The sequence below is a fragment of the Microcaecilia unicolor genome, chromosome 9 (assembly GCF_901765095.1).
Source record: "Microcaecilia unicolor chromosome 9, aMicUni1.1, whole genome shotgun sequence".
In the NCBI taxonomy this organism is placed as follows: Eukaryota; Metazoa; Chordata; class Amphibia; order Gymnophiona; family Siphonopidae; genus Microcaecilia; species Microcaecilia unicolor.
Genome location: NC_044039.1, coordinates 204,026,748 through 204,052,566, shown reverse-complemented (window position 1 = coordinate 204,052,566; position 25,819 = coordinate 204,026,748). Strand labels below are relative to the sequence as shown.

General features: G+C 47.8%; 1 protein-coding gene across 1 annotated transcript in view; it reads right to left on the bottom strand.

Annotated features, from left to right (window-relative positions):
• LOC115478137 (alpha-1-antitrypsin-like protein GS55-MS) overlaps positions 1-25,819 on the bottom strand; it is an 86,670-nt gene that overhangs the window by 17,749 nt on the left and 43,102 nt on the right. Inside the window, exon 4 of the mRNA XM_030215384.1 lies at positions 25,352-25,499. Coding sequence (XP_030071244.1) covers positions 25,352-25,499 — 148 coding nt within the window. The remainder of the gene's footprint in view (positions 1-25,351; positions 25,500-25,819) is intronic.

The window sequence follows — 25,819 nt, the reverse complement described above, 5'->3', positions numbered from 1 at the left end:
TCCCGTTTGCCCCCCCCGTCCTGTTCCTCCCTTTCGCCCCCTCCCCCCTCTCCCTTTCTCCCCCCACAATTGGCATCCTGCAAAGTTTGTGGCAGATTTGGAACCATGCGACCATACCACAGCGAAGCGTCGCTCAGAGAAAGGGTGACAGTGAGTCCTGACACGTGCAATCTGGCGAACTGTAAGGCTTGTTTGTTAGATGTGTTCACGCTGCACGCAACTTTCTGCCCTCCCTCTGACTGAAAAAGTTGAGAGCAGCCTTACGTCGTGCGGGAGTGGGGAATAGCCGCTGCCTGGCGAAGAGGCAAGTGGTGCTATGCCCCGTGGAGCAAGGACAACAGCTGTGGCTGCAGCAGTTGGTGACTCGCACGTCCTTGTTTGTGTCAGCGGCGCGCAGGTACCGGAAATGACGCTCCCAGCTGATGGTGTCGGCTCGCACACATACCTCCCATTCGGTGCTCGTGATTGGCCGCCTTTATTTCCCTGGGCTTTCCGCAAAAGCCGCTGCTGCACCTCCTTTGCAACCCTGATGGAGGAGGTCGGGAAGAAGGGGGAAGGGCTAGCAGGAGGAAGAAGGGTTTACTAAGCTCCATGGCTGGGAGGGTTGACGCGCGAACTCAGTCAGTGGCACTTGCGGCACCTTTGAGTGGTTGGAGGTCGGTCCTGTAACCGGGTTGCTGCGGCCAGAGCGTGCGGGCAGTGAACATCGGGGAGGAGGGTGAGTGAGGGAAGGCTGAGGGCGGGGTGATGTGCAGTGGTGCCGGCGACTTGAGAGAGGAGGGGGCCCAGGGGGAGGGAGAGAGCGTGCTGCGGGTCCAAGGGCAGGGCTGGAAGTTGGAGGGGAGAGAGGGAGGGTGGTCCAGGGAGCGGCAGAAGGCAATCATAGCCAATCGGAGAGGGAGTGTGAGTGCTCTGCCCTCGTCATCACGTTGTGACGCGAGGGCGGGGCACACAGTAATGGGGAAAAAGTGGTCTCGACGCCTCAACTTCCGGTTGGAGGCTTCATTTAGAACGTTGGGGTTGCGAATTATGTCCGGAAGGGGCGTTGCTGAGGGCGGGTCCATGAGTGAGAGTGAGTGGTGCATGAGTGTAAGTGAGTGTTGCTGACAGCCTAGCCTTCAGTGTTTCCCTCCCACAGAGTGAGCTTCAGAATGTTGCAGGTGAGAATTATTTATATAGACGATCCTGGCAAAAAATAGGTGCATTAAACCTTCTGCTTAAAAATCATTTACCACTATTCTTTTTACACATCAACACTTCTACTACAACTACTGCGGTCACTTTTTAAATGCCGTATTTAGCTTGCAGGCCCACAAGTACTTTATACTCATGGGCCTATAAGCTTAGTATCAAAGGGAAATGCCTCACTTTAAAGGGGATCAAATAGAAATGACAAAATCTTATTGTGCAAAGACCTTGAAGCGTATCCAAAACTATTCCCAGCATCATACACAACTCTTATGTCTTAAACTACTTTGTAACACACGTCATTTTAGTAGTATAGATCTTCAGAAATAACAACACAAATGCTGCAGAATCAACTTAAGCAGCACAGTGTAAATCATCATTAATCCAAAATGATTTTTCAAGAATTTTTTTTTGTTTGAATAGCATTGCAGTAAAAAATAAAGCTACTTAGCTTCAAGCTTCAAAAACAGTCAGAACCTCTGCCGACATGGCCAGGTTTCATTTTTCTTCTTCAGGGAAGAGGTTCAATTTAATTCTTCTTACTTCATACTCAGTTTCAATGCTATTCAAACAAGATCCATACTACTAAAATGACATGTGTTACAAAGTACTACTACTACTAATCATTTCTATAGTACTACTAGACATATGTAGTGCTGTACACATTATATGCAGGTACTTTCTCTGTCTCTAGAGGACTCACAATCTAAGCTTAGATTGTGAGTCTACAAAGTATTTCAAGACATACAAGTTGTTTATGATGCTGGGAACAGCTTTGGATTTCCATTTAAAGGGGACCATAAGTGACTGGCTCCAAACGCCGGAAAAACAGAGTGTGGAGACACAGATTGGGACATGGCTTAGGGATGTAAGCAATGGAATTTGAGTTCTATTACTTTAACTGCTGGTATTTTGGCTCCTGCAGCTTTAAAATGTCCAACTATATTTAACTTTGAGACTATTTGGCTTGCACCACAATATCTGCAGAGGTCATTATCTGGCCAACTACAGATGGTGTTCCATCAAATCATTCAAATTACTGGAGAAGAGAGTCTACACATTACAATAGATGGGGTCCAATTTGGAGAAAAGTTTGTAGCTTTGGAGGAAAGAATCCAAATGCTTGGAACTCATAATACACTTTTGATGAAGGTCTAACTGCTTATTCATTGCTTACTCTCATGCTGTACCCCCCCCCCCCCCGACAATGCCCCTTACTTCCCTCACCACTCCCCAAGCCCAAAGACAAGAAGCCCCCCCTGGAACTCTCCCAACCGTCCAGGTAAGCCCTCCCCTGGGCCTACCTGTATCCCGGTGGCTCAATGGTGGTCGTTGAAGACAGGAGCGCACCCTCCTCACTCCTGCCCCTTGTGGCGTCATTCTAAAATGGCTGTATTTCGCAGTACTACATGAAGTACTGTGAGCTACTGCAAGATGTTGTGGCAGCCATTCTGGATTGGCGCCACAAGGGGCAGGAGTGAGGGGGCTGCACTCCTGTCCCCAATGACCACTGCTGGACCACCAGGGATACAGGTAGTCCTAGGGGGCCTACCTGGAAGGTTGGAAGGATTCTAGGGGAAGGCCTTCTTTCTGTGGGCTTGGAGAGTGGGGAGGGAAGGAGGAGCATTGTCGGGGGTGGGAGCAGGAGAGGGCTCAGGGGAACCTTTTTTAAAAAATTATGTGGGTCCTGGCCTAATGTTCAGCTGGTTTGCATAACTCTTATGCAGGCTCCGGATGAATATTGGATGGGCCTGTATAAGTTCCAGCGACCAACCTGCCCATATTTAGCTAACAGTATTCAGTGCCGGTGCCTGAACATGGCCCAGCACTGAATATTGGGAGCTAATTTGGTCGGTAATGGTTAGCGTTTGAATATCAGGGGGTTACTGTTTCTCCATATGCAACATTATTTATACAACTGGCCCTGGAGATGGATAGAAATTGGCTTTTTGAAGTGTACTTTAAAGTACATCATCTGGAATTTTGGAGGTACAATATCAGGTTTTTTTCCAGATGCTTCATGAAACAGAGAAAAAATGGAGGCAATTTTTGCTTTTGAAACCTACAGTTTTGCAATTAGGGGCTTCCTTTGTATTGCATTTTCTGTGAAAATGAATGGTGGCTTCTCAAAGTATTAGGCATGTATTCTTCAAACCATCTCAGTTGTCAATGTTTATTTCTACCTAAACCACAGTGACACCTACTGGTGTCTCTTCAAATGTGGAATCCCCAGTTCACTGAAGAGTGAAGATGGTTGTGCCTAAATTTCCTACTGAAAAATAACCCGAGATTTTTTTTTTATTGTTCATTCTCCTTAAATACTTATCTGCCCCCTGGATTGTGGACTGAGTCGAATAGCCTAAATGTTTGGGGTCTGATATTCAGCCTGTGGAGGTAAGTGGCATCTACGTCATTCATAGCTGAGGGTTGAAATAACCATGGATACTCAATACTGGTTCTGAACTGAATATCTAGGTATCTGTGGTCAACTGGAAGTTAACCGGACACTAGCCAATATTCAGACCGGTGCTCAGTTAACTCAGTGCATAAAGTTCGGACAGTAAAGTTTTTTTTACTGTCCTAACTTTATCCATGTATGCTATGGTATGTCAGGCTAATTTTGGCTATGCAACCTATTTTGGCTAGGACTTCCTGCCCTTTTGGTATCTAACTTAACTCCATTCACTACGATTTGAAAGCAGGGAGGGTGAAAGTTCCTGAGAGACCAGAGCCTTTGTTACCAGTTACCCACAGATTTTCCCCACTGCCATTTTAATACCACTTCCTCTCTAGTGTAGCCTAATCATTTTTCAAAAATCTTTCAACTGAAGCACATGGATTAAGGTTTCCTTTATTGCGTGGCACAAAAAGGGAATTCTATAAACTACATAGAGGGGCATAATCAAACGTGAACGCCCATCTCCATAAACGTCTATCTCCGAGAACAGGTACGTGAAGGGGCGGGACAGACCGTATTTTAGAAAAAGATGGGCGTCCATCTTTTTTTTCGATAATACGGTTTGTGCCGGGCAAATGCATCGGATTTGTGCGGACTTGAGCTGGGCGATATTTTTCAGCGATAATGGAAACCGAAGGTGCCCAGCTCCAAAACGACCAAATCCAAGGCATTTTGTCGTGGGAGGGGCCAGGATTCGTAGTGCACTGGTCCCCCTCACATGCCAGGACACCAACCGGGCACCCTAGGGGCCACTTGTAACAATTAAAAAAAAAAGTAAAATACCTCCCAAGTCCATAGCTCCCTTCCCTTGGGTGCTGAGCCCCCCCCCCCCCCAAACCCACTGCCCACAACTCTACACCATTACCATAGCACTTATGGCTAGATGTGGGTACAGTGGGTTTTGGGGGCGGTTTGGAGCGCTCCCATTTACCACCACAAGTGTAAAAGGTAGGGGGGGGGATGGGCATGGGTCCACCTGGCCGAAGTGCACTGCACTCACTAACAACTGCTCCAGGGACCTACATACTGCTGTGATGGAGCTGGGTATGACATTTGAGGCTGGCATAAAGGCTGAGAAAAAAAGTTTTAAAAGTTCTTTTTTTGGTGGGAGGGGTTTAGTGACCACTGAGGGAGTCAGGGGAGGTCATCCTCGATTCCCTCCGGTGGTCATCTGGTCATTTAGGGCACTTTTTTGGGACTTGTTTGTGAAAAAAAGGGTAAAAAAAAGTTACCTAAATTCACGTTAAAAACGCCTTTCTTTTTTCCATTATTGGCCGAGCGTGCCCATCTCTCCATGCCCCCATCAACTTTGTCCGTTTCCGTGACAGATTGCAGTTGGAGACGCCCAGAATCGGCTTTCGATTATACCGATTTGGGCACCCACGGGAGAAAGACGCCCATCTCCCAATTTGGGTCGAAATATGGGCGTCTTTCACTTTCGAAAATAAGCCTGATAGTAACATAGTAAATGACAGCAGATAAAGACCTGAACAGTCCATCCAGTCTGCCCAACAAGATAAACTCATTTTACATGGTATGTGATACTTTATATGTATACCCGAGTTTGATTTGTCCTTGCTATTCTCAGGGCACAAACCGTAGAAGTCTGCCCAGCACTGTTCTTATACTAAAAGTTCTGAAGCTAACGTCGAAGCCCCTTAAAATTTACACTCCAGCCCATCCATATCTATTCAGTTACGATCAGGGCATAGACCGTAGAAGTCTGCCCAGCACTGGTTTTGCTTCCCAAATACCAGTGTTGCCACCCAATCTCCGCTAAGATTCCGTAGATACATTCCTTCTAAACAGGATTCCTTTGTATTTATCCCACACGTTTGAATTCCATTACCGTTTTCATTTCCACCACCTCCTGCGGGAGGGCATTCCATGTATCTACCACCCTTTCCATGAAAAAATACTTCCTGTCATTACTCCTGAGTCTGCCCCCCTTCAACCTCAATTCATGCCCTCTAGTTCTACCACTTTCCCATCTCCAGAAAAGGTTTGTTTGCGGACTAATACCTTTCAAATATCTGAATGTCTGTATCATGTCACCCCTGTTTCTCCTTTTCCCCAAGGTATACATATTCAGGTCAGCAAGTCTCTCCTCATAAGGTTTGCAACGCAAATCCCATACCTTTTTCGTAGCTTTTCTTTGCACCGCTTCCAGTCTTTTTACATCTTTAGCAATATACGGCCTCCAAAACTGAACGCAATACTCCAAATGGGGCCTCACCAATGACTTGTAGAGGTGCATCAACACCTCCTTTCTTCTGATGGTTATACTCCTCTTTATGCAGCCTAGAATCCTTCTGGCCACAGTCGTCGCCTTGTCACATTGCTTCTTGAACTTCATATCCTCTGACACCAACACCCCAAGGTCTCTCTCCTGAGTCGAGCTTACTAATCTCTCCCCTCCTATTCAGTATCTCTTTTGGGTTTCTGCACCCCAGGTGAATCACTCTATACTTCTTGGCATTAAATTTTAACTCCCAGATCCTCAACCATTCTTCTAACTTTTGGAGATCCCTTCTCATTGTTTCTACTCCCTCCAGGGTATCCACTCTATTGGTTATCTTTGTGTCATCTGTAAAAAGGCAAACCTTTCCTTCCAACCCTTCAGCAATATCTCTCATAAATATATTAAACAGAGTAGGCCCCAGCACCGACCCCTGAGGAATTCCACTGCTCACCTTCCTTTCCTCCAAGCGGATTCCATTTACCACTACCCTCTGCCACCTGTCACTCAACCAGTTTCCTATCCAGTTCACCACTTTTGGTCCTAAGTTCAGCCCTTTCATCTTACTCACAAATCTTCTGTGGGGGAACGTATCAAAGCCTTTGCTGAAATCCAAGTAGATTACATCTAGCGCACGTCCTTCATCCAGTTCTTTAGCCAGCCGGTCAAAGAAGTTAATAAGATTTGTTTGGTAGGATTTTCCTTTGGTAAAGCCACGTTGCCTCGGGTTCTGTAACCCATTGGCTTCTAGAAAGTTAGCTATCCTTTCAGCGGCAACTACATTATTTTTCCTATCACCGACGTGAGACTTACCGGTCTGTAGTTTCCCATTTCTTCCTTGTCTCCATTTTTGTGAAGAGGGACCACATCCGCTCGTCTCCAATCTCGCAGAACCTCTCTCATCTCTAAAGATTAAATAAACCTTTAAGAGGTCCCGCCAGGACCTCTCTGAGCTCCCTCAGTATCCTGGGATATAGCCCATCCGGCCTCCTAGCATTGTCCACCTTCAGATTCTCCAGCTGTTTATAAACTCTTTCTTCCATATACCGCACTGTATCCACTCCATTCCCAGATACTCCCTCGGCAGCCAACCAAGGTCCTTCACCAGAATTTTCCTCCGTGAACACCGAAGTAATTGTTTAGCATGATCGCTTTATCTTCCTCACTCTCCACATATCCATTCTCATTATCTTTCAGTCTTGCGATTTATTTATTTACTAGTAAAAAAGGCCCGTTTCTGACACAAATGAAACGGGCGCTAGCAAGGTTTTCCTCGGAGTGTGTATGTTTGGGAGAGTGTATGTGAGAGTGACTGTTTGAGAGTCAGAGTGAAAGTGTGAGAGAGAGCGTGAGTCTGGGTCTGAGTGTATTTGTGAGAGAGTGTGTGTGTGAGAATGAGAGTGTGTGCAAGTGTGTATGTGAGACATAGTGTGAGAGAGAGTGTGTGTGTGTGGGCGAGAGTGTGTGTGAGACACAGATTCTCTGTGAGAGTGAGTGTATGAGACCAAGCGAGTGTGTGAGTGACTGTGTGGCACATAGAGAGTGAATGTGATACAGTGTGAGATAGAGTGTGTGAGAGTGAGAGTCAGAAAGACATTGTATATGAGAGAGAGAGTGTGAGCCCTGCCCTCCCAATCCATGCCCATCTGTCCCCTGCCCCCTCCATTCATCCTTTTCCAGCAATTCCCCTCTCTCCCTGAGCCCTGCCCTCCCAATCCATGCCCATCCATGCTCCTCTGTCCCCTGCCCCCTCCATTCATCCCTATCCAGCAATTCCCCTCTCTCCCTGAGGCCTGCCCTGCAATCCATATCCATCCATGCCCATCTGTCCCCTCCATTCATCCCTATCCAGCAATTCCCCTCTCCCTGAGTCCTGCCCTTCCAATCCATGCCCATCCATGCTCCTCTGTCACCTGGCCCCTCCATTCATCCCTATCCAGCAATTCCCCTCTCTCCCTGAGGCCTGCCCTGCAATCCATATGCATCCATGCCCATCTGTCCCCTCCATTCATCCCTATCCAGCAATTCCCCTCTTCCTGAGTCCTGCCCTCCCAATCCATGCCCATCCATGCTCCTCTGTCCCCTGCCCCCTCCATTCATCCCTTTCCAGCAATTCCCCTCTCTCCCTGAGCCCTGCCCTCCCAATCCATGCCCATCCATGCTCCTCTGTCCCCTGCCGCCTCCATTCATCCTTTTCCAGCAAGTCCCCTCTCTCCCTTCCATGACCCCCCCTCGCATCCATGCTCCTCTCTCTCCCATGTCCCAGCCTGGCCCACCCTCTTCTCCCCCCCCCTTCGCATCCATGCTGTCGTTTCTCCTCTGCCCTCCTGCTCCCATTGTTCTACTTTACTGGCCACCCTCTTCTCTCCCCCCAACATCCGTGTTTGTTTTTTTTCTTCTTTTTAAATTTACCTCCGTGGCGGTTCCGGCAGCGAAGCGTCAGGGAAGGAGGCGGTGCTCCTGACGTCTAGGTTTCCCTTCGCTGTGTTCCGCCTTCTTTTGACGTCATCCTTGACGTCAGAAGAAGGCGGAACACAGCGAAGGGAAGGCTAGACGTCGGGAGCGCCGCCTCCTTCCCTGATGCTTCGCTGCCGAGCGATGCGATTGGTTGAGTGTCATTGCTCCGCCCTCAACGTCATCACATTTGACGCGTGGGTGGGGCAGACACAAAGCGATCTCACCCCCTTCACTTTTAGAATGTTGGGTAAGTGAGGCTTCATTAGAACGTTGGAGGTGCGTTTTATATAGAGAGATTTTATTTATTGCATTTGTATCCCACATTTTCCCACCTCTTTGCAGGCTCAATGTGGCTTACATTATATCATGAGTAGTGGAAATACATAAGAAAATAGACATTTAGTATTGCATAGGATCTTAATTACATGATAGTGATAAAGCATGATAATCGTATAATAAGCAAAATCGTAAGGCAATTCTGGTTATATGTGTGGGAATTCACATTTGCTGGTCTTTGTGGTATACTTTGTTAAAGAGATGGGTCTTCAGTAGTTTGCGGAAGTTGGTTAGCTCGTAGATCGCTCTCAGGTTGCGCGGCAACTCGTTCCAGAACTGTGTGCTCAAGTAGGAAAAGGTTGACGCATGCGTTAGTTTGTATTTTAGACCTTTGCAGTTGGGGAACTGCAGATTAAGGAATGTGCGGGATGATTTTTTAGCGTTCCTGAGTGGTAGGTCTATCAGATCTGACATATATGCTGGGGCATCTCCGTGAATGATTTTGTGAACTAGGGTACATATTTTGAACGCGATGCGTTCTTTAAGTGGTAGTCAGTGTAACTTTTCTCGTAGGGGTTTGGCCCTTTCATATTTTGTTTTACCAAATATGAGTTTAGCTGCTGTGTTCTGAGCTGTCTGAAGTTTCTTGATTATTTGTTCTTTGCAGCCAGTATAGAGTGCGTTGCAATAGTCTAGATGGCTAAGTACCATTGATTGTACCAGGCGATGGAATACGGCCCTTGGGAAAAAAGGTCTTACTCTTTTTTAGTTTCCACATTGAGTGGAACATCCATTCCTATCTTTTCTCCTTTCTCCGATATATCTGAAAAAGGCCTTCTCACCTCTCTTTACATCTTTAGCCATTTTTTCTTCCACTTGCACTTTTGCTAGCCATATTTCCCTCTTCGCTTCTTTGAGTTTAATCCGATAATCTTTTCCTTGATCCTCTTGTTGCGTTCTTTTGTATTTCTTGAACAAAGCTTCTTTTGCTCTTATTTTTTCAGCTACTTGTTTGGAGAACCATATAGGCTTCCTGTCTCTCTTGTTTTGTTTACTTTCCTTGCATAAAGATCAGTTGCCATATTTATAGCAGCCTTTAGCTTTGACCACTGATTTTCCACTTCTCCTATGCCTTCCCACGCCCACAGCACCTTCTCCACGTATTCCCCCATTTTATCAAAATCGTATATCTGAAATCCAGTACTTTGAGTTTTGTGCGTCTGTACTCCGCCTTTGTCCTTATATCAAACCATATCGTGTGATGATCACTATTACATAGGTGGGCACCCACCCGGATACTGGAAATACTTCCTTCATTTGTGAGCACTAGATCCAGCATCGACAGCATCGACCCTTCCCTTGTGGGTTCTGTCACCATTTGACTGAGTAAGGCACTTTGACAGGCGTCCACAATCTCCCTACTTCTTTCCAATTCTGCAGAAGGGACATTCCAGTCCACATCAGACAAGTTGAGATCTCCCAGCAGTAGCACCTTCCCTTTCATTCCAATCTTTTGAATATCTTCTATCAGATTCTTGTCTAGTTTCTCCGTTTGTGCCAGAGGTATGTAGATAACTCCCATGTGGATACAGGTTCCATTTTCTCTTTCCTGGATGATCCATAAAGCTTCTTCCTTTCCCCAGGTTCCCCGCATTTCAGCTGCTCTGATATTGTCTCTTACATACAGCGCCACTCTTCCTCCTCTTTGGCCCGCTCTATCCTTCCTAAAAAGATTATAGCCCAGTATAGTCACATCCCATTCATGGGAATTATTGAACCATGTCTCTGTAATAGCAACAATATCCAAGTTTTCTTCAAACATCAGGGCTTGCAAGTCTTGAACCTTGTTACCTAGACTACGAGCATTTGTGCTGATTGCTTTCCATGTGCTTAGTGAGTTTAGGTGGTTTTCTATATTTAGAAGACCTTTCTCTCTGCCATCATGTTTATTCTGGAGGTGACTTTCTGAATTCCCTTGTTTCCTTTTGTCATCCCCACCTATTTCTTGATAATTAATCTCAAAGTGTCACTACTTGCGGAAATGAGAAACAATGTTTCTTTTGTAGGTAAGTTCAGACATAAAAATTGATAAAAATTTAAGAATTCAAAGATTGATAATTTATTTGAAAAAAATGTTCAGAGGTTTTTGACCAATGAAAGAGAAAATGGTCCATTTGGAGCAGTCTGTGGAGACTTAGCTCTGGACTCTGAGGTCTTTCCCTCCTGAGTAATATTGGTGATCAAGACAGAATTTTCATTTCTTTGCTATTTTGATAATTTTGGTGTGAGCACAGGAATTTAACAAAGTATCTCTCAGCTATATGTTGCAGCTTTTCATGCACAAATATTGCCATTAGTACGGTCATTAACAAAATTTAGCACTTGAGCTCTTACTGTCACCCATTTTGTAGGCAGAAGGGCTCACACGCTAAACAGTTAGCATGTGGAAACGTAGCTATGCCCAGTCTCCATCCCAGACATATCTTCTCCAAGAAAAATTACCACAGCTTAGTTAAAGGAGCCCGTAGTATTTGCAAGGTGGGCATACATGGGGTGAAGCTTGGGTGGGACAAAGGCGGGGCTCCCACTTACAGACTACTCTAAGTTACGTGGGTAGCTGCTGAATTCAGGTGCTTGAAATTATGCCAGCAATCTGGCTGGCATAAGTATACATGCCTACTTGTTAGATATGTCAATACTGGGTTATGCTATGGAAACAAGGTGCTTAGTTTCTAATATAAAATAGGCTTCTACAGTCTGGCCGTGGGGCAACAAAATTGAGGTGCCCAGTTACCGAATTGCCCCAATGTTTACTTAAACCAAACACAAAGTGTTAAATTTAAGTGATGTTTAGGACTCCTTCTTTCTGGGGACTGTGATTCTTTCTGTACTATCCCTAAATCTTGCTGAACTTAGGAGCAGGAGGAAGATAAGACAGTAAGAACTTATGTCCTACATACCAGTGGGCAGCACTGTAAGTAAATGCATATAATTGGTTTAGGAGTGAATTAAATTGTATTTAGCTGGCTGTGGAATGAGTTTATATGTGAACCCTGATGACCAATGTGTTTCACCAGACATAGAATGCTCTGTCTCCATTGTCCAAGTGAGCAGAATTTGAGATCCTGTTCAAAAAGCTTCATTTCTTATGACATAGATGGGCCTTCTGAATATCATTAATGATGGTTAGCAGTGTCAGCGAAAATTCTTTGGGTCAGTCTGGTATGTTGTTTAATTTAGGGTTGTTTTTTTTTCATTTTTAGCATGTAGTGCATCCTAAAACAATTGAGTACTTGATATCACAATAGGACAAAAATATACCTCTTTTAAGCATATTTTATAAAGGCATCACATAGAAATCAATGTGCATTTTCCAAAAACTGCTCATAGATCCAGCCCCTAGAGTGCACACATGCTGATTCTCAAATTTACAAATACACCGAAAAACAAGTATAAATGTGTTCATGTACTCTATATGTGTGTGTGTGTACATATGTTAAAAAATATGCAAGTATATTGGAACTCCACTTCTGCTCTACCCACAGAAACACCTGTACCCAGATCACATAAAAATAGATGAACACTTTCCATGTGTGCACTTGTATTACCAACTTCTTCAGCTGTATTATTTCTGTAAAGGAAAAAATGGGGCTACCATGCTGAATCTGGTAAAGTAGATGAGTAGCTCATATTGAAGCAGATTGTGCTCATCTAATTTGGTAGAACACAATCAACAGCTGAATTGTACAGCTTTAGGGAAATATTAAAAAAATGAAAAAACACAACTGCCTTTACCTTAAAAAAGAGCTGATTGGGACAGTTCAATGCATAGCTAAATATGAGAAAGAAATGTCTCTAAGACAGAAAATAAAGGAAAAAAATTCTTTTTTCATTGTTAAAACAGATTTTCTCAGGTAAAACTATAGATAACTTCATAATATCATAGAACATAGAATAGATTCTTGTGGGAAATACAGCCGAGGTCCTAGGCCAAGATAAAGCGAATGCTACATACCTGTAGAAGGTATTCTCCGAGGACAGCAGGCTGATTGTTCTCACTGATGGGTTGACGTCCTCGGCAGCCCCCTCCATCGGAAAGTTTACTAGCAAAGGCCTTTGCTAGTCCTCGCGCGCCCATGCGCACTGCGCATGCGCAACCGTCTTCCCGCCCGAAACCGGCTCGAGCCGGCCAGTCCAGTATGTAGCAAGACAATACAGTTCAAGGGAAGACTCAACTCCAAAGGGGAGGCGGGCGGGTTTGTGAGAACAATCAGCCTGCTGTCCTCGGAGAATACCTTCTACAGGTATGTAGCATTCGCTTTCTCCGAGGACAAGCAGGCTGCTTGTTCTCACTGATGGGGTATCCCTAGCCCCCAGGCTCACTCAAAACAACAACCATGGTCAATTGGGCCTCGCAACGGCGAGGACATAACTGAGATTGACCTAAAAAATTTACCAACTAACTGAGAGTGCAGCCTGGAACAGAACAAACAGGGCCCTCGGGGGGTGGAGTAGGATCCTAAAGCCCAAACAGGTTCTGAAGAACTGACTGCCCGAACCGACTGTCGCGTCGGGTATCCTGTTGCAGGCAGTAATGAGATGTGAATGTGTGGACAGATGACCACGTCGCAGCTTTGCAAATTTCTTCAATGGAGGCTGACTTCAACTGGGCTACCGACGCAGCCATGGCTCTAACATTATGAGCCGTGACATGACCCTCAAGAGCCAGCCCCGCCTGGGCGTAAGTGAAGGAAATGCAATCTGCTAGCCAATTGGAAATGGTGCGTTTTCCTACAGCCACTCCCCTCCTATTGGGATCAAAAGAAACAAACAATTGGGCGGACTGTCTGTGGGGCTGTGTCCGCTCCAGGTAGAAGGCCAATGCTCTCTTGCAGTCCAATGTGTGCAGCTGACGTTCAGCAGGGCAGGAATGAGGACGGGGAAAGAATGTTGGCAAGACAATTGACTGGTTCAGATGGAACTCCGACACGACCTTTGGCAGGAACTTAGGGTGAGTGCGGAGGACTACTCTGTTATGATGAAATTTGGTATAAGGAGCCTGGGCTACCAGGGCCTGAAGCTCACTGACTCTACGAGCTGAAGTAACTGCCACCAAGAAAATGACCTTCCAGGTCAAGTACTTCAGATGGCAGGAATTCAGTGGCTCAAAAGGAGGTTTCATCAGCTGGGTGAGAACGACATTGAGATCCCATGACACTGTAGGAGGCTTGACAGGGGGCTTTGACAAAAGCAAACCTCTCATGAAGCGAACAACTAAAGGCTGTCCTGAGATCGGCTTACCTTCCACACGGTAATGGTATGCACTGATTGCACTAAGATGAACCCTTACAGAGTTAGTCTTGAGACCAGACTCAGACAAGTGCAGAAGGTATTCAAGCAGGGTCTGTGTAGGACAAGAGCGAGGATCTAGGGCCTTGCTGTCACACCAGACGGCAAACCTCCTCCAATGAAAGAAGTAACTTCTCTTAGTGGAGTCTTTCCTGGAAGCAAGCAAGATGCGGGAGACACCCTCTGACAGACCCAAAGAGGCAAAGTCTACGCCCTCAACATCCAGGCCATGAGAGCCAGAGACTGGAGGTTGGGATGCAGAAGAGCCCCTTCGTCCTGCGTGATGAGGGTCGGAAAACACTCCAATCTCCACGGTTCTGCGGAGGATAACTCCAGAAGAAGAGGGAACCAGATCTGACGCGGCCAAAAAGGAGCAATCAGAATCATGGTGCCTCGGTCTTGCTTGAGTTTCAACAAAGTCTTCCCCACCAGAGGGATGGGAGGATAAGCATACAGCAGGCCCTCCCCCCAATCCAGGAGGAAGGCATCCGATGCCAGTCTGCCGTGGGCCTGAAGCCTGGAACAGAACTGAGGGACTTTGTGGTTTGCTCGAGATGCAAAGAGATCCACCAAGGGGGTGCCCCACTCTTGGAAGATCTGACGCACCACTCGGGAATTGAGCGACCACTCGTGAGGTTGCATAATCCTGCTCAACCTGTCGGCCAGACTGTTGTTTACGCCTGCCAGATATGTGGCTTGGAGCACCATGCCGTTCCGGCGAGCCCAGAGCCACATGCTGACGGCTTCCTGACACAGGGGGCGAGATCCGGTGCCCCCCTGCTTGTTGACGTAGTACATGGCAACCTGGTTGTCTGTCTGAATTTGGATAATTTGGTGGGACAGCCGATCTCTGAAAGCCTTCAGAGCGTTCCATATCGCTCGCAACTCCAGAAGATTGATCTGTAGATCGCGTTCCTGGAGGGACCAGCTTCCTTGGGTGTGAAGCCCATCGACATGAGCTCCCCATCCCAGGAGGGACGCATCCGTGGTCAGCACCTTTTGTGGCTGAGGAATTTGGAAGGGACGTCCCAGAGTCAAATTGGAGCAAATCGTCCACCAATATAGGGATTTGAGAAAACTCGTGGACAGGTGGATCACGTCCTCTAGACCCCCAGCGGCCTGATACCACTGGGAGGCTAGGGTCCATTGAGCAGATCTCATGTGAAGGCGGGCCATGGGAGTCACATGAACTGTGGAGGCCATGTGGCCCAGCAATCTCAACATCTGCCGAGCTGTGATCTGCTGGGACGCTCGCACCCGCGAGACGAGGGACAACAAGTTGTTGGCTCTCGCCTCTGGGAGATAGGCACGAGCCGTCCGAGAATCCAGCAGAGCTCCTATGAATTCGAGCTTCTGCACTGGTAGAAGATGGGACTTTGGGTAATTTATCACAAACCCCAGTAGCTCCAGGAGGCGAATAGTCATCTGCATGGACTGCAGGGCTCCTGCCTCGGATGTGTTCTTCACCAGCCAATCGTCGAGATATGGGAACACGTGCACCCCCAGCCTGCGAAGCGCCGCTGCTACCACAGCTAGGCACTTTGTGAACACCCTGGGCGCAGAGGCGAGCCCAAAGGGTAGCACACAGTACTGGAAGTGGCGTGCGCCCAACTGAAATCGCAGATACTGTCTGTGAGCTGGCAGTATCGGGATGTGAGTGTAGGCATCCTTCAAGTCCAGAGAGCATAGCCAATCGTTTTGCTGAATCATGGGGAGAAGGGTGCCCAGGGAAAGCATCCTGAACTTTTCTTTTACGAGATATTTGTTCAGGGCCCTTAGGTCTAGGATGGGACGCATCCCCCCTGTTTTCTTTTCCACAAGGAAGTACCTGGAATAGAATCCCAGCCCTTCTTGCCCGGATGGCACGGGCTCGACCGCATTGGCGCTGAGAAGGGCGGAGAGTTCCTCTGCAAGTACCTGCTTGTGCTGGAAGCTGTAGGCCATGAGAGCCTGCGCATCACCACACCCTGAGCAGCGGCCCTGGACGCAACATCAAAAGTGTCATAAACTCCTCTGGCCAGGAATTTTCTGCACGCCTTCAGCTGCCTGACCACCTCCTGAAAAGGCTTGGCTTGCTCAGGGGGAAGAGCATCAACCAAGCCCGCCAACTGCCGCACATTGTTCCGCATGTGTATGCTCGTGTAGAGCTGGTAAGACTGGATTTTGGCCACGAGCATAGAAGAATGGTAGGCCTTCCTCCCAAAGGAGTCTAAGGTTCTAGGGTCTTTGCCCGGGGGCGCCGAAGCATGCTCCCTAGAACTCTTAGCCTTCTTTAGAGCCAGATCCACAACTCCAGAGTCATGAGGCAACTGAGTGCGCATCAGCTCTGGGTCCCCATGGATCCGGTACTGGGACTCAATCTTCTTGGGAATGTGGGGATTAGTTAGTGGCTTGGTCCAGTTCGCAAGCAATGTCTTTTTCAGGACATGGTGCAAGGGAACAGTGGACGCTTCCTTAGGTGGAGAAGGATAGTCCAGGAGCTCAAACATTTCAGCCCTGGGCTCGTCCTCCACAACCACCGGGAAGGGGATGGCCGTAGACATCTCCCGGACAAAGGAAGCAAAAGACAGACTCTCGGGAGGAGAAAGCTGTCTTTCAGGAGAGGGAGTGGGATCAGACGGAAGACCCTCAGACTCCTCGTCAGAGAAATATCTGGGATCTTCCTCTTCCTCCCACGAGGCCTCACCCTCGGTGTCAGACACAAGTTCACGAACCTGTGTCTGCAACCTCGCCCTGCTCGACTCGGTGGAACCCCGTCCACGGTGGGGGCGTCGAGAGGTAGATTCCCTCGCCCGCATCGGCGAAGCTCCCTCCGCCGATGTAGTCGGGGAGCCTTCCTGGGAGGTGGCCGCGGTCGGCACCGCACGCGGTACCGACGTCGGGGACCTCAACCTGGGCGATGGGCCAGCCGGCGCCGCGCTCGACGGTACCGGAGGCGCAAGCACCGCCGGTACCGGAGGGGTAGGGCACAACAGCTCTCCCAGAATCTCTGGGAGAACGGCCCGGAGGCTCTCGTTCAGAGTGGCTGCAGAAAAAGGCTGAGAGGTCGATGCAGGCGTCGACGTCAGAACCTGTTCCGGGCGAGGAGGCTGTTCCGGGCTGTCCAGAGTGGAGCGCATCGACACCTCCTGAACAGAGGGTGAGCGGTCCTCTCGGTGCCGATGCCTACTGGGTGCTGAATCCCTCGGCGACCCAGAGCTCTCGGTGCCGACACGGGGAGGAGACCGGTGTCGATGCTTCTTCGATTTCTTCCGAAGCATGTCACCGGAGCTCCCCGGCACCAACGAGGAGGACGTAGAATCCATCCGTCGCTTCCTCGGGGCCGAGACCGAAGAGGGTCGATCCCGGGGGGGCTGTACCACAGGAGCCCTCAGGGTAGGAGGAGACCCACCCGAAGGCTCACCGCCACCAGCAGGGGAATGGACAGCCCTCACCTGCACTCCTGACGATGCACCTCCGTCCGACGACATCAGCAGACGAAGTCTCGGTACCACCGACGTCGATGCAGTCGCCCGATGCCTCGGCGCCGATGCAGAGGTCCGATGCCTCGATGCAGTCGATGGAGCGGCAGCCAAGGAAGATGGTCCGGACGCTGACGACGTCGATGCACTCGATGCCTCCGGTGCCGATGTCGACGAAGAGCCCGAGAACAAAACGTTCCACTGGGCTAATCTCGCTACCTGAGTCCGCCTTTGTAACAGGGAACACAGACTGCAGTTCTGAGGGCGGTGCTGGGCCCCTAGACACTGAAGACACGCAGAGTGCCTATCAGTGAGCGAGATTACCCGGGCGCACTGGGTGCACTTCTTGAAGCCGCTGGAAGGCTTCGATGTCATGGGCGGAAAAATCACGCCGGCGAAATCAAAAGCCGAAATGGCGAAAATTGAAGCACCAAATTTAGAGGGAGAAGAATCTCGACCGAGGCCAAACTAGGCCTACCCCGACAACGAAAGAAAACTTACGGGGCAAAACTTGAAAAATACGGGAAGGGCAGAAAACCCGACAGGGTCTTCCGGAACACTTCCGGAGCGCTTCCCAAACTTTTTTAGAAGAAAAAACAATGAAAAACACGTCGAAAAGGACGCGCGAGGTCGACTCTCTGGGGCACGAACGGCGTAACACGACCGTACCGAGCGCGGACGAAAGAAGACTGGCCGGCTCGAGCCGGTTTCGGGCGGGAAGACGGCTGCGCATGCGCAGTGCGCATGGGCGCGCGAGGACTAGCAAAGGCCTTTGCTAGTAAACTTTCCGATGGAGGGGGCTGCCGAGGACGTCAACCCATCAGTGAGAACAAGCAGCCTGCTTGTCCTCGGAGAAACAGTTTAATCTCCAGCACAAATAGGAGATCTTATGCTGCAAAGAATAAGACTACATAAGGTACATAAAGCACAACATACAGTTGATATGAGAACATACAATAAACAGCAAGCAGTATGTTCCAGCATATTTACAAATACAGCTCTCAAAATTAGCAATTAGCTGACCTCAGGATCAACACCTGAGAAAGAATAAAAGGGAGAAGCACTTACTGTGAACTAACTGCCCTTGTTCTTTTTTTTTTTTAATTTATAGAAGTCTTTATTGAGCATTGCAAAGCTATTACAAGAGTTACTCAATTCAATACAACACATTTGTACTTGATCAAGCGATGGGAACTTAACAGAAAAAAAAAAGCACCAACGACATTGCAATTCTATAACATATACCAATTCCACTTCTTAAATTTTTTTAAACAGTTTTATAAGTATGTCCCCCTATCCCCTATCCTATCCCCCCTTATTCTCCCTCCCATCTACTTGTTTATACACCTGTTACCCAGAACATCGTTTTAGAAAGGGTTCCCACACCCTTTCCCATTTGGGCAGAGTTTTTCTTTTTACAGCAGTTCATCTCTCCATCTCACATATGTATCGCACCTTGGTTATCCACCTAGTCTTTGGGGGGGACCCCCGATAGTTTCCAATGCTGTGCTAGGTTTATGCGAGCTGCATGCAAGGATCCCTGCAACAGGCCCCCTGGTCTCTGCCCAAGTATGAAAACCAATGGATGCCACTGTACAGACCTACCTATCCACACCTGAACCCGAGACTGCACTCCTCTCCAGTAGGCCTGCGCTTTAGGACATGTCCACCAGATGTGTCCCATGGTCCCCACCCCTCCACAGTTCCGCCAACATCCCCTGGACACCTGAGCAAACATATGATGTAGCCTGGCTGGTGTCAGATACCATCTGTAAAAGACTTTTATTGCGTTCTCTTGCATAGCCACCGCCCGTGATGATCTCAACAGTCTCTTCTCCAGAGCTAACCAGCCTGCCTCCGATAGCGTAAACTGCAGCTCTTGCTCCCATCTCTTCCGATATAGGAGTGATGGTACCGCACAAGATCTCAAGTGAGCGTACAAGGAGGATATCAGTCCCCGCATCCCCCGCGAGTCTACACAGACCTCCTCCATCGGGTGTGCATCACGCCGCATACATCCCCGGTACACTGACCCTTGCAACATGTGCTGTAATTGTAAGTAAGCAAAACGGTCTCCTGATCTCAGTCCAAAATCTTCCATCAGAGTTTCAAAGGGTACTATGTTCTCTCCCACGTGCAGCTGCCCCAACAAGTCCAGTCCCCTCTCTGCCCAGCCACGGAACGTACGGCTTCCCACCCGTGGCTCAAACAGCGGATTATCAACTATCGGTGCTAAACTTGACACTACTGGCTGGCGCTCAGAGAACATCTGATCCCAGTAATAGAAAGTCGCCTGCACCGCGGGGGGGGAATCTGTCCACCCTTCCCCTATATTTATCCGCGAGCCATATTAAATGCCCTAATTTCCGGGAACCCACCAGGGATTGCTCTATCTGTATCCACAGTTTGTAGTCTTCATTCCTAAACCAATCTACCGCCGCTCTGGACTACGCTGCGCAATAGTACCAAAATAGGTTAGGCATCCCCAATCCTCCCTCTCTCTTGCTCTTATATAAAATGGCACGGGGTAACCGCGGTCTCTGCCTTCCCCAAACAAAGCGAGTCAGACTATCCTGCAGACCTGACAAAAAGGATCTAGATAAACGCATAGGAAGAACCTGAAACAAGGACAGGAAACGGGGCAAAATATTCATTTTGACCGCGGCAATTTGCCCGAACCAGGATAGGCCCATGGACATCCATCTATCCAGGTCTCCCTGGACCTCCCTCCTAAGAGCTGGATAGTTAGCAGCAAACAATTCAGACAGGTTACCCGGGATCTTCACCCCTAGATAAGTAATTTCCCGTTCTTCCCATTTCAATGCAAAAGACGTTTTCAATGTCTCCATTAGCCCTGGCAGGACTCCCACTGCTAGGCCTGTAGATTTACTGGCATTTAATTTGTAGCCTGACACTCGAGTGTACTCCTTAATCTCTTTCATTAAATTAGGGAGACAGACTAATGGACTTGTTAAAGACAGCAGAACGTCATCTGCGAACAGAGCGATTTTATATTCCCTCGTCCTCACCCTCACTCCGACTATATCATCATTTTCTCGGATAGCCGCCGCCAAGGGTTCCATCGCCAGGGCGAAGAGTAAAGGGGATAACGGGCATCCCTGCCGGGTACCTCGTCCTAATTGAAATGCCTCCGAATTGCCCCCATTTACTCTCACACAGGCCTGCGGTGAGGCATACAAAGCCCAAATCCAGGATCTATAACCCTGACCAATTCCTACTCTATGCAGGACCTTATCCAGATACCCCCTGTGGATCCTGTCGAACGCCTTCTCTGCATCTAATCCCAGCAGAATAGTTGGCCGACCTTTTATCTGAGCCGCGTAGAGTAGATCCACCGTCCGTCGTATATTGTCCATAGCCTGTCGCTTGGCCACAAAACCCACCTGGTCCGAGTGAATTAAGCTAGGAAGCACCTCACCCAACCGGTTTGCCACAACCTTTGCTAGTATTTTGACGTCAGCGTTAAGAATCGAAATAGGGCGGTACGAGGCACACACAGTTTTATCTTTGCCTGGTTTTGGTATAACCGCCACCCATGCCTCCATCATAGTCTTGGGAAGTGGTACCCCATCCCTCACTGAGTTTACGATCATCGTCAGGTAAGGTGCCAACTCTATCCCATATGTCTTAAAGAATTCGTTTGTAAACCCGTCTAGTCCAGGCACCTTTCCCGTCGGCAGCGCTTTAATAACCCGCAGGACCTCCTCTACCCTCACCGTATCCTCAAGTTCCCTCCTCTGAGCCTCAGTCAGGGCCGATAGTCCCCGTGCAGCCAAATATTTGTCAATTTCCCCCTGTCTGCACAGCAGCCTCCTCCTTATAAAGATTCTCATAGTATCGGGCAAAGCTCTCTCTGATTTGAGCGGATTTATGTGTCATAGTCCCTCTGGAGTCCCATACTCTCATAATATGCCGGTCTGCCCTCATCTTTCTTAATTTAATGGCCAACAGCCGTCCAGGCCTGTTAGTGCATTCATAGTGGACCTGCTTCATCCTTGCATGCACAAATTGCAAACTCTTCTCATGCAGTGCAGCGATCTCCAATCTCACTGCCTGTAGCTTTCGAAAGTCAGACACCGAGCCAAACGCTTTATATCTGCCTTCCAAAACACCTAATTGTTCCATACATTGGACCAGGCGTGCTTTGTGTATCCGGGCCCTCTGACTTGCACATTTAATAAAGTGCCCTCTCGAAACTGCCTTAAAGGCGTCCCACACCACCCCCACTGTCGGGCCTGAGTCTATGTTGATATCAAAGTATTCTTTCAGAACTGGACAAAAGCTAACCACAACCTCCTGGTCCTGTAACAAGCTATTGTTCAGAGTCCATCTCTTTTCTCTCACCTCCTCTCTCAGAGATGGAATGGTGGTCCAAACTGGGGCATGATCTGAGATGGTAATATGGCCTATGTGGGAGTCACCACCCCCCTCCGACAAAGTTTTGTCGGGGAAAATATAATCCAGTCTGGAATGAGAAAGGTGCATAGGAGAGTAAAAGGTGTAATCCCTCCCTCTAGGATGTCCCATTCTCCATACATCATACAGACCCATTCCTTCCACAAATTTTTTCAATGACTGAGATATTCTACAGTCTGTCGGAGCAGGAGGAGCAGAGCGGTCCAGCCCAGGCTGCATGGTGGCATTAAAGTCTCCTGCTACTAGCACTTTACCCCTCGCAAAAGTCTGAAGCTCTCTATGGAGCTTAGAAAAAAAAAGATTCTTGCCTCTCATTTGGCCCATAGACACTTGCTAATGTATATTCCTCCTGCTCCAACATAACATGCAAGAAAAAGTAACGGCCCGCCCTATCTCGTTTTGAGTGAACAATCTGTACCTGAACGTCCTTATGAAACATAATAGCCACCCCCCTTTTTTTCCCCGTGTATCAGAGGCATAGAGAACGGTCGGGTATTGCTTAGATGAGAGCAGGCCCTCATGCTTCCTCTCAAGAAATGAGTTTCCTGCAGGAAGACCACATGAGGATGCAGCAGCTGCAACTCCCGCAGTAAGGCGTGCCTCTTGTATGGAGAGTTCAGTCCCTTTACATTATAGGTAAGAAATTTATAGTCCGCCATCTGTCCGTCTCTGGTCCGAACACATATTTGGTGAAAGGTGTAAGCCCATCCCTATCTCCCCTTCCCCCTGAACTATTCCCCCCCTTCCTCCCCCCACCTGTCCTGTCTCCCGTCCCTCCTAACTCCCGCCCTGATACCCCTCAAGAACCCCCCAACTAGCACCATTCCGCACCACTTGGGCACAGGAAGATAGTAACCCCAGAGACCAAACAGAAAGCTTCCCCCTCAATCCCCCACCCCACACTCCCACCCACCCGAATTTACTCACACAGTGTAAGGATTATCCCTCACCTTCTCGCTTATGAAGGCTCCCACGCCCGCTTTCCCCAGTCCATTTCCCTCATGCATGCCCACTAAGGCAACTCACAAAAATAACAACAGTCAGGCAATTCAGTTCACTCAACCGTGTTCATGTCTGGGACCCCATCTTCTTTGCCGCTTTCTCCACTCTTTTCCACCGCTGGAACCGAGTCTTCGTGACAGGGGCCATCCCTGCCGGCATATTTTCAGTCGGGGCCAAGCCCGCTTCGTGCAGATACTTCCAGGCCTCTCACACACTTCGGCATCGAATCTGTTCCCCTTTAATCTCGAAGCAAAGTGCAAATGGGAAAGCCCACCGGTATACTATTTTTTCTTTAACTAATAGCTCTAGCACCGGCTTCATGGCTCTCCTTTGATTTAGCGTGAACAGGGAGAGGTCTTGGTAGATCGCCACTTTTGCCCCATTGTAGTCCAGGGTGGGTGTCTTGCGAGCCTTTTGCCAGATCTCTTCCTTCCACGCATATGAAGTGAAGCGGACCACAATGTCTTGTGGCCTGTTATCTCTGGGCTTGCCCAGCGCTCTATCGATGTCCACTGCTCCAGAATCAAAACCATCCCCCATCAGCTGTGTACAGATATCACGCACCATGGCCGGTACGTCCTCCTGTCCTCCGGTTTCCTTGACCCCTCTGATCCTCAAATTCTGTCTTCGACCCCTATTTTCCTGGTCGTCTAGTTTATATTGGAGCTCCTCTATTTGCTCGGCCATCTTATGCAGACGCTGGTCAGTATCTTCATTTTTCTCCAGCTGCTCGTCTGCTCGCTCTTCCAGTGCTTCCACTCTGCCCCCCCAGCTCTCGCACATCGACGCTTAATGCGTCCACGTACTCCAGGATTTCTTCTTTGGAGGCACGGATCTCTGCGCGAATCACCTCAATACACAGGGCCAGGTCTAGAGGTACTGTTTTCATGGGGGCAGGTTCGATTCAATCCTCACGAGCAGTTGGCTAGTCTGACTCCAGCGATCTGCGCGAGTTAGTAGCGGCGGTGCCGGGCAGGCCCCTCGCCGTCAGCCTCGTGGATAAGCGCTCACTGTCCCGCTGCGGTAAGCTGGCTTTTTTGCTCATTTTGCAATACAGGTTCTTTTTCTTATTCGCCGTGTGCCGTACCGATTGAAACAGACTGGGTTAAATCTCCTTCCAAGCTGAATTAGAGGTGGGGAAGCGCGGAGCTAAGCGATCAAGCGGCCATTCAGTCACGAGATGTCACTTCCTCCCTCCCTTGTTCTTTTTTTTAAACATAAGGAGAAAAGAGCTAATAAATGTCCAGATTTGTCTACTGTGAGTCATACAGCTAGGATAGTCAGGCAGCATAATTAGAAAAGAAACAACCATCTAACAGAAACAGGAAGAGAATTCTGGCGGGAAAAACTGTGACAGAAATTTAAAGTAGCACCTATAATCAAAAGCTAATCTTCCCACATAGTCATAGATAAATATTAGCTGCTTAAAGAAACTAGAAGAACAAGGCTTTCAGTCAGTAAATCATGCAGCTAAACAGGAAATAAACAAGCCAGATACCTATGTGTGTTTAAAAAGAAACAACACAGACAACACTAGTACACTGAAATAGCTGAAATAAATCAGAACAGGCTCACCGTTTAGGCTGACTTCCAAAGGAGGTGTTGATGGGGGGAGGGGGAGGAGGAGGGATTGTAGGAATCTCAGACACCTCTGAAATATACCTCAGATTTTTTTTAACAGGAGCTCATGCCAAAGAAGGCACCACCAACTCAACTGAAACCCAGTTATTAAACTGGGTCAGGAAAACAAACCCAGGAAGGCACCCCCGACTTAAACACAGCTGAGAAACTGTAACCCTCAACTTAACTGAGACTTGGCATAAAACTGGCTCAGGAGACAAAACCCCAATAGGGTAGTTAAAGCTCAACTAAAACTAGTTAGAAAGCAGGTCAGGGGCAGGTTTGTTAACTTGTCATTCATCCTCTTGGGAAATAGAGAAACAGTGAACATTCTATGCAGCATAATACCCTTAAGGGGTGAATCTCGAGCCCTATTTTTATTCTCTGTCTCCATCTTCCGGTAGACTGACACAACCCATTGGTCTGGACTGGTCTGATAGGATGTTAAGGAAGGATCACTATGAGTCCTGAAAGTGCATACGCAGTGTGACACAAACGTGTGCTTCTCCTTCCTTTGTTCAGACTCAGGCATTTATAAGTATTTGCAAAGGGGGACATACACATGGGTGGAGCATGGGTGAGACCCCTCTCTTATGCATATAACTTACAGAATACGGTAAGTTATGTAGGTATCTACTACATATAGATGATACCACTTACACCAGCTCTACAGTTGGCAGAAGTGCTCGCACCTAAATGTTAGGTATGCCTATATCCTATAATGCTAGTGCTCTATAAAATATTCTTACACTCTTCTCCCTTTCTTTGCATCCCTTCCCCCTGCACGCTTTCCCCAATTGGCAGTCACAATTTTGTGTGAAATGGGCTTTAAAAATGGATTAAAAAAAAAGTTCAAAATCTTACTTCTGACACTTTTATGTCACGTTGTCCAGTAATTCCAGAGAGATCAGCTTCATCACTAAAGATATCAATAATACCCATTTTCATCAATGTAGATTTTAAATCAAGGGTTGCAGAAGTAGAGAATTTTGGAAAATGTAAATCCACAGAGCTGTTAATGAAACAGCACAAAGTTTATAAATTAAGAGTCTTGTTATAAATTTCAATATTTTCAGTTTGCATTTTAGTTTATATTTTAAAATATTTTTAATTTTGCTATCCCAATGAAACATTTATAAGTCATCAGTATAATTAGGCACAAAGAAGAAAGTTATGACTCATGACGTGTTTGAAAAGCAGTTGTGGAAAAGATGAAGTTTGAGTTTGAAGCTTCACAGTAAGTTGAATACTGTCAGCAATATTTGGGGTTGATGTATGGTTATAACCAAGACACCATAATAAAAACATTAACACCAGTCTCTGCTGAAGAAT